The sequence below is a fragment of the Prunus persica genome, chromosome G1 (assembly GCF_000346465.2).
Source record: "Prunus persica cultivar Lovell chromosome G1, Prunus_persica_NCBIv2, whole genome shotgun sequence".
Lineage (NCBI taxonomy): Eukaryota > Viridiplantae > Streptophyta > Magnoliopsida > Rosales > Rosaceae > Prunus > Prunus persica.
The window spans coordinates 19,144,334-19,154,301 of NC_034009.1; the positions used below are offsets into that span (position 1 = coordinate 19,144,334).

The 9,968-nt window shown below is 34.2% G+C and overlaps 1 protein-coding gene across 1 annotated transcript; it reads right to left on the reverse strand.

Moving 5' to 3' along the window:
- On the reverse strand, window positions 8,553-9,695 carry LOC18793125 (metalloendoproteinase 2-MMP). The gene has a single exon (XM_007226112.2). The coding sequence runs from the start codon at window positions 9,684-9,686 to the stop codon at window positions 8,727-8,729; it is 960 nt and encodes a 319-aa protein (XP_007226174.2). The 5' UTR covers window positions 9,687-9,695; the 3' UTR covers window positions 8,553-8,726.

Consider the following 9,968-nt stretch of genomic DNA (forward strand, 5'->3'; position numbering starts at 1 on the left):
CACCATTAGGAACTTGTATATTAGCTACCTTGGTTTGAATCAAGAGTAGACACCATGCTTTGATTTGAATTGAACTATGAATAAGAAAAGTATGTATGGACATTCGACAACAGGGATTAGATACATGCTTGGTTGTTTAAATTATTCTTCTATGCTTAATGGGTTCCTAATGCTTAATTTAGATTAGACAACAAATGATCAAGTTAGGGAATTAGGAGCACAAGGTTAGGACCAGACACCATGGCCTAATCATACTTTAGCTAGAATCAATCTTTGAATCCGAATGAGACTTGTCACTTGACTCCTTATAACCCAGAATTGAATTGTTATGGTGAATCGAATGCCCTAGTCTCCCAATCAGTTTTCCAGCCTACAAAAGTACTCTTTGTTACATTTGTTCACTTTGCTTTTGTTTGAAATTTCGTTTTGCCTCATTTGTTCAACAATTACAATCATTCTTGCTTTAAATTCTATTTTAGACTTAACCTCCTACTTTCTTGAATTTGGTAATCTAAGTACATAACTAATTTTAACTTCTCAGTCCTCGTGGGTACGACCTCGTACTTGTCTTGCTATACTACTAATTGGCCCGTACAATTGCGAGTTAACATTTTAACAACATTGATCAAGGCTCCTCAAGGAAGGTAAAGACTATGAGTCTCTCTGTTTTACAATAAGTAATGATAGTTGGAATTAGCTGTTAATCACTAAGCTTCAAAGTAGAGTGGTGAGGGGCATGATAGAGGGGTGAGTTGATGAGTTTTTATTTATTTATTTAAATTTAATTTTTTTAAATTTTATAAATAATTTTTTTTTAATGCTGGGTGTGTATTTAGGGGTAGTTTGAGAAGATAATGGAGTTTTCTTAGAAATTGTAATAATTTGAATTAGAAGTTGGGGAAAACTTAGAATATGGGGTAAACAAAGAGAAGTGCAGGGTTTAAATAGAAAAACTTTTTTAGGAATTCAGAAAATATAAAATTTGACACATTGGTAATTGCCTTAGTTGGATCCTAGTAATTTGTCTTTAGCCAAGAAAAAAAATATACAGTTTGGGGGTGGTCAAATTTCCCCATATCTACCAACTCAGAGACCTCCAACGTGAGATCTGCCAAGGTGAGTTCTGTGAAGCTAGTATCGTCGAGCGAAGATCTGTGAAGGTGAGTTCCGCCGAAATGAGATCTGCCAAGGTGAGATCCATAGAGGTGAGTTTTGTGGAGGTGAGATTTGCAAAGGTGAAATCCGCCGAGGTGAGTTCTGCCAAGGTGAGATCCACGGAGGTGAGTTCTGTCAAGGTGAGATCTGTCAAGTTGATGTTTGCTAAAGGTGAGATTTGCCAAGGAGGAATCTCCAAATCCTCTAGAGAGTTGGTCCAAGAAAGTGGCCTCCATCAGCTAAGGATCCGTTGACCAAGGATGAGGCCTTCGTCGGCAAAGTCTAGAACTCCAAAGCTCTAGAATTCCAGAAATTCAGAGGTCACAAGGTTACGCCAGATGTCAAGATGAAGTCTTGAAGGTTTAAGCCCAAGCCACGAATTCAAACCCAGGATTTCTAGAGGATTGCATGCATGTGACGGAGGCTTCATAAGGAAAGAAAATAAGGAGACTGATGACAATCTAGAATTTTTCAAAAGAAAGAGAGAATCAAGTAATCAGAATATCTCCATCAATGTGATCCCACGGATTTAGGATGCCTCAAAAGAAATGAGTTTCAAAAGAGTGGACCTCGTGCCATTTAATGGCCAACCCATGGGTTGGCAGATGCCCTTATATAAACGTCATCAGACGAAGGGAGAAGACACATCATCAGACACACAAACCTATTTTTCATCTCACACTTTTCTTTTCCTAGAAATAGAATTTTAGTTTTGAAGCACTTAGTATAGCAAGTTCTTCATTTTCTTAGTGTAAATTTACTTTCTTGCTATTTACATTATCTTGCTTTTAAATTCATAATTATTTAAATTGTTTTGTTATCGAATTTCGTTTAAGCATTTTTATTAAGTTTAATTTCAGTGCTTTATCATTCTTGTTATTTTTCATTTTGCTCTTTGTTTAATTTACGTTCGTTTATCGCTTTGATCTATTTTATCGCACTTTAATTATTGTCTTTAAGTTTAATCACATCTTTAATTTAATTGCATCATTTTCACTTAAAAAATCTAAAAATCACAAAAACATCCGCACCAAGCTTAACCATCCTCGAGCCCAAGGAAGTGCAAGAACCTAGGCCAAGAGGAGGTTCCTTGCTTGGCCAATCAGTCACTTGATCAAAAGTCAGAAGCGCAACATATCTATCCAACCTTTTCCATCCAAGCCATTTGGTGACTTGGTGGTGGCACGCCTACGCATCTTGAAGAAGAAGGACCAAAAGTTCCTTCCGTCAGCCACCTCAGCCGAAAAGAGGAAAACAAATACTAAACTGGGTTGTAGGCAAGAAAAAATGAGTTCGAAAGGGAAAAGTTAAAATTTCTACCATAAGCCACCTTAGCGTTATGAAGCCTAGATCGACCTAGTAATTTACCAATGCGGGACTCAATATACCAATCTAGGGTGTTAAATTTTCCACTACTTAAATGAATGACTCCTCGTTAGGGCCTACAATTTGATCATTAACAATCTTTGTCAAGATCCACACCCATGTCCCCAATCACACATGATAAAGTCCACCGAGTTGGCTCTACTACATGTCACAACAACTACATAAAATTTAACTTTTCCTAGTTTTTTTTGTTCTTTTCAAAATCTGCAACCATCTCTTGCAATAAGACATTTAATTAAGCAAGTAGCCCCATGCACTTTTGTATCTTGCTAGCTGCTCGTATCACTACCACATTTTACACTTTGCGCGACGAAGAGAATTTCGTCGCGCAAAATACATTGTAGTCGCACAAATTTTAACGCGACAGAAACTTCGTCGCGCAGAATCCGTCGTGCAAAGATCGTGAAGAAAGACTTTGCACGACCAAGTTTTTTCATTGGTCGCGCAAAGTGACTTTGCGCGACGAAAAAATATTGGTCGCGCAAAGTCTCAAAAATTTTTATAAAAATAAAAAATTCCTGCGTCCCATTTTTGGTACCCGCCTACATTTTTAGAGTTTTGCGCGACGAATACTAACGTCGCGCAAATATTTGCGCGACGAATACTAACGTCGCGCAAATATTTGCGCGACTAAATATTTTTTGTGTTTTAAATTTTTTTAATTAAAATAAACTAATTTAATAGTTTGCTCTACAAAATATTTTGTCGCGCAAGGTTTTTGACTTTTTGTTTTATTATTTCTTTAATATTAATTTATTTATATTAGTTTATTCAAATTATTACATTTTAAATTTAATTTAATTGTATGATTTTTTTTAAATCACTTTAATTTAAGTTGATATTAATTTTTTCGAATTTTTACTTTTTAAATTTAATTTAATTGTAAGATTTTTCTTAATTACTTTAATTTAAATTGACATATTCAAAAATAAAATTACTTATGAAAAATAGTGATCAAATTATCCAATAAATATATATATAATATTCAAAATGTACACATAAATTAACAAAGTACAATAATAAAATCCTAATACAAGAGTATTGTGGTGGTAGTGGCGGATGATATGTTTTGATAGCTTCCTAATCCTCAACTTTAGGCATCAAAGTCTCGATGATTACCTACAAAAAAATAAATATGGTCAAATAACAACAACAACAACAACAAAAAGAATGCATAATCTCCCCTAAAATTGTTATACCACAAATCCAACCCAAACTCCAATCTCTCCCCTTTACTTAACCCCAAACCCCACACAAACTCAAAACTAACTCCAAAAACACATATTAATGAAAAAAATTTAAAATTTGGAGAGAATATACCTTTTGGCAAGATTGAGAGGGAGAAGTGAGTGTGAGAGAATTAGATAAGATAGTGATAGAGAGATGAGAGAGTGAGAGATAGTGAAAAGATAGATGAGAGAGTGAGTGAGAGTGAGAGATAGTGAAGAGAGATATGAGAGATTAAGTGAGAGGAGTGAGTGTGAGAGAAAAGGTGGAATTTGGGGAGAGGGAAAGAGAGAGGAGAGGTAAGAGTAGAGAAAGACATTGAGAAAATGGTGGAGGAGTTATTTTGGTTTTAAAAGTTTTGCGCGACGAATATAGGAATATTGGTCGCGCAAAGTGCAAAAAAAATTTTTTTTTTTTAAAAATTTCCCGCATCCCATTTTTGGTTCCCGCCAAAATTTAACTTTGCGCGACGAAAAATACATATTGGTCACGCAAAGTCTAAAAAAAATTATTTTTTTTTTAAAAAAATTCCCGCATCCCATTTTTGGTACTCGCCAAAATTTAACTTTGCGCGACGAATATAGGAATATTGGTCGCGCAAAGTCTAAAAAAAATTGTTTTTTTAAAAAAAAATTTCCCGCATCCCATTTTTGGTACCCGCCAAAATTTTTAAATTTTTGCGCCACGAAAAGTACATATTGGTCGCGCAAAGTCTAAAACAATTATATAAAAAAAGTCCCGCGTCCCATTTTTGGTACCCGCCCAAATTTTTGCTCGACAAAAAATATATATTGGTCGCGCAAAGTTTTGAGTGACAAAAAATATTGGTCGCGCAAAGTCTAAAGTTTTTTTTTTTAATTTTAAAAACCCGCGTCCCATTTTTGGTACTCGCCCAAATGTTTTGAGTTTTGCACGACGAACTGTTGGTCGCGCAAACTTTTGAGAGACGAAAAATTGGTTCGTAGCACAATATTTATAAAAATAATTGTTTTGAATAAGAAAAAATAAAAAAAATTATTTTATAATTTAAAATATAATTAAGGTGAAAGCTACTTAATAAATGTATATACTATTCAATTTCTTAAGTGTTATACGTACAAAATAAATAAATTTAAAACTACTTAATAAATATATATATATATACACACACACCGTTCAACGATCCAACCGTAAGACTTGTTTGTATATACTTCAAGATCGTATACCCCAAAAATCGCAAAAAACAAATATTCAGATATCTAGTAACGGGACAAAACTTTTCGATAGTTATAAATGAAAAATCACGATTTAACGGTTATTTTAACTCCGATTTTGATGATTTTTTTACAGGTACACTCCTTGACCCTATATGAATACAATGACTGAATTTGATCTTCAATTTAAAACATTTGCACTAGTGGATACCACAAAATCTTATGTTATATTTAACGAAAGTATAAATAAACTCTTAATTGTTAGTGAATATATTGTTTTGATGGCATATGCATTCTACGAAACTAGTTTCAACGATCCAACCGTCAAACTTGTTTTTTTATACTTCGAGATCATATACGCCAAAAATCGGAAAAATAAACATTCATAGATCAAGTAATGGACAAAACTTTTCGACGGTTATAAATAAAAAATCATGATTTAACGGTTATTTTAACTCCGACTTTGATGATTTTTTACAGCTACACTCCTTGACCCTATATGAATACAATGACTGAATTTGATCTTCAATTTAAAATATTTACACTAGTGGATACCACAAAATCTTATGTTATATTTAACGAAAATATAAATAAACTCTTAATTGTTAGTGAATATATTGTTTTGATGGCATACACATTCTACAAAACTAGTTTCAACGATCCAACCGTCAAACTTGTTTGTTTATACTTCGAGATCATGTACGCCAAAAATCGAAAAAAATAAGCATTCATAGATCAAGTAACGGGATAAAACTTTCGACGGTTATAAATGAAAAATCATGATTTAACGGTTATTTTAACTCCGATTTTGATGATTTTTTACAGCTACACTCCTTGACCCTATATGAATACAATGACTGAATTTGATCTTCAATTTAAAATATTTACACTAGTGGATACCACAAAATCTTATGTTATATTTAACGAAAGTATAAATAAACTCTTAATTGTTAGTGAATATATTATTTTGATGGCATATGCATACAAAAAAACTAGTTTCAACGATCCAACCGTCAAACTTGTTTGTTTATACTTCGAGATCATATACGCCAAAAATCGGAAAAAATAAACATTCAGAGATCAAGTAATGGGACAAAACTCTTTGACGGTTATAATGAAAAATCACGATTTAACGGTTATTTTAACTCCGATTTTGATGATTTTTTAAAGCTACACTCCTTGACCCTATATGAATACAATGAACTAATTCGATCGTCAATTTAAAATATATATTTTCTAACAAAAACCCAATCCGAACAACAATAATATATTTTTCTAACAAAAATCCGATCCGATCTAAAATAATAAATTTAAAGCTACTTAATAAATATATATACCGTTTAATTTTCTTAAGTGTTATGCATACAAAATAAAAAACAAAAATAAATTAGTTTAGGTGACAAAATGTTTGGATTACGTCATGCAAAGATTTTAAAAAATAATTTTTTATTTTTATTTATTTTTATAAGGACTTTGCCCGACGAAGTTTACTTTTCGTCACACAAAGTCACTTTGAGCGACGAATTATTTTTCGTCGCGCAATACTTTGAGCAACGATGTATTGTCGTCGCGCAAGAAGTTTACTTTTCGTCGCGCAAAGTCACTTTGAGCGACGAATTATTTTTCGTCGCGCAATACTTTGAGCAACGATGTATTATCGTCGCGCAAAAGTTTATCGCGTGAAGTGACTTTGCGCGACGAATTAATTTTCGTCACGCAAAATTTGGTCGCGCAAGACTTTGAGTGACAAAGTTTCAAGTTTCGTCGCGCAAAGTGACTTTGAGCGACGAATAGTTTTTCGTCGCGCAAAATTTGGTCGCGCAAGGATATTTTTTTACTAGTGTATTATTCATGAAGGATATTTTATTTGGAAACTGGAATCCACTTTAATTGAAATATCTTTTCATTGAAAAGAAAAATGCTTCGAAAGGACTATTTAAGAATCTATCCCCAAAAAAAAAAAAAAAAAAAAAACTATTAAGAAATCCAAATGAAAATATTCGATAATCAAAAATTAATTAATTTCATGTGTAGGTATACAAAACAAAATATGAAGGATAAATATTGACTTTCACTAAACTTGATATGTAAAAGCTACAACTGATTTTGCTTTCACAAAAAAAAATATTAAAAGCATCCGATACATCAAGTGTCATGTTGTTTCACACACACTCTTCGTCAAGACTTGTATAAAACTTTAATTCCTCCAATATCGTCGTCATGCAAATACTGGTTGGTGGCTCCAGAAGCTATGTAGGGGTACATGACAGCTCCCTTGTGTTAGTGCAAATGCTCAAGGTTTTGGAAGCTTGGAAACCAATTCTGCCAACCAAGCTAGTTCTCCCAACATTCAAGCGAATTCTGCAAATTGTAAAGCTAAATCTGTCAACCTTCAATCCAAATCTAAATATGCCAACCATAAAGATATTAAGAATGATGCTCTTGAAGCCTTTTCAGTCAACCATAAAGCTAAATCTGCCAACCTTCTATCCAAATCGGTTAACCTTAAGGCCTTTTCTACTCACCATCGTGGTAATTCTGCCAATCTTCAAGGAAAAAAGTGCAAACTACTACATTGGACAGGAAGTGGAGAAGTTGTTGCACTTGCTGAAATTTCATCCACAAACCCTCAAGATAATGTGCACTTTGTGCCACTTGAACTGGATTGTTGGAAAGTTTGGGTCCTTGAGGTACTTGTAGGAGGCCAACCCTTATTTCGGGCAACACATGAATTTTTTCTTATTGAAGATGTAGTTCTTAGTACAACCGCATGGCTAATCAAGTTCATCTCCTTCGACTAGCTCTTGATTGAGGTAACCATTATATTAATTTGTAATGAGGTTTTTCTTTTGGCAAATTACAGTGGTTAAGTTTCTAAAATGAGTTTTCAAACAAAATGCAGGTGGCAGATCAAGTGTGAGTTTGATTCTTGTTAGATGATGTTTACTGTCAGTGCTATCATGAGGTTTTTGCATTGGTTACGTTGTAAGTTTGGCAGCACTATTATGAGTGAATGAGTTGGAGGCTGTTTACAAGTTAATTGTAAATTTGGCAGAACTATTAAATATTTTTTTAAAAATACTTTATAGAGTTTGTATTTGGAATTTATTATGATTAGTATATTTTTCAATGAAATGGTTCTTTCTTTCAAGTTTGGTTGCAATACTACTTTTCGTTTTGTGAATTTTTGTATCCAAGAAAGTAATATATGATATAAGTATATTGTAAATATGAAACAAGAGCAGGTAGAGAATCAATATATTTTTTTTAAAGATTTTAAGTTAAATACGACGTGCACTGAACGTCTTAAATGAGAATTAATTACTCTTTTATGGCACGTAAAGCATGTCGTAATTTCTTTAACTGAATTACGGCTCATAAGGAATGTCGTCTTAAGTTTTTATTACGACGTTCATGCACGCCATGATTGAGGAACACTATTTACGAAGAGAACTTTGACTGCTTGCGTGTTTCGCGTCGTGAATGATAATTCACGACATGCTTTGTGCGCCGTAATAGATGTGTTCTGGTGTAGTGAAGAATCTATCCACAAAAAAATGACTATTAAGAAATCCATATGAAAATATTAGATAATAAAAAATTAATTAATTTGATGCGTAGGTATACAAAACAAAATTATGAAGGAAGAATATTGACTTTCACTAAACTTGATATGTAAAAGCTACAATTGATTTTGCTTTCACAAAAAAATTATTAAAATCATCTGATACACCAAGTATCATGTTGTTTCACACACACTCTTCGTCAAGACTTGTATAAAACTTTAATTCCTCGAATATCGTCGTCATGCAAATACAAGTTGGTGGCTCCAGAAGCTATGTAGGGATACATGACAGCTCCCTCAACTGAGCTATGCCCAAGTCCCAGGAGGTGACCAATTTCATGCAAAGCCACAGTCTCCAAGTCATAATAACCTTCCAAAGCACCCACAGACCAAGGCTCCTCAGCATCATAATGGAATTTCCCATATGTTGGAGCATAAGCATGGGCCAAAACCCCACCAGGCCCATCAAATGAGCTCCCATCTCCATGATCACCGTATTCGAAGCTAATCTTTATGTCAGCCCGCTTATAGTTTTGCGACCGACTAAACCTGAAGTGTGTGTTGGTGGCCCATGTCCGAAAAGCCCTTGAAATCGGCCCCATGGCTTCGGTTGGGGTGGTAGGAAGAAATGCAAATGTTAGATGGTGCTTAGAACGAGGCCATTTTAGCTTTCCCTTGAAGAAAGAATAGTGAGATACTCCATAAACATTGGAATCATGATCGTGGTTGTGACCGCGGTGCTTTTTCTTTCCCGATTGCATTGAGGTGGCACCATTGATGATATCCGCCACGCCACAGCGAGACATCATCATTTTTGACACCGTTTTGGCATCCAATGTTCCGGTGGTCTTGAGGTGGTAATTGAGTTGATATGTCTTTACGGCCAACTCTAAGAAGTCGTCGAAATCGTCATCATCGGCATGAGGGTTGTGCTTTGCATGGGCATAGCTTAAGTATCCAAACTTTTCGAGGTATAGTTTGAGGTCATGGATGCCTTGGATGTGGTCACCCTTGTGAACCCCCTTAAGATGGTCTAGGAATTCAAATGCTGATGAGTTTTTGTTGCGAGGTTCTAATGATGAAGCTGCAAAAGAGAGGATAGAAAGGAAGTTGAGGAGGAAAGTGAACGTGAAGAGAGAGCATAGAGTTTTCAATGCCATTATCACCTACGTATAAAAAAAACTAGGGTTAATACTGAACTACGGTTCTGGCCTATTTATAGACCCTAATCATATAAAAATAATAATTAACGATGAATATTTTCATACTGAGCATAGGAAGATTAATCTTGCAGTTGCCCTAATCCTAAAATTAATTTATATATATATATATATATATTAATCCTATGAATTCCATAAAGTACTAAACCAGATCAACTTCATCAAAGTTAATGAATGGTGCAAAAATGGACAGCAAATGGAACAAAAAAATAAAGGTCATCA

What these genes read in the sequence shown, in the direction of transcription:
- LOC18793125 (XM_007226112.2), bottom strand. Translation starts at nt 9,686, where the DNA reads ATGGCATTGAAAACTCTATGCTCTCTCTTCACGTTCACTTTCCTCCTC.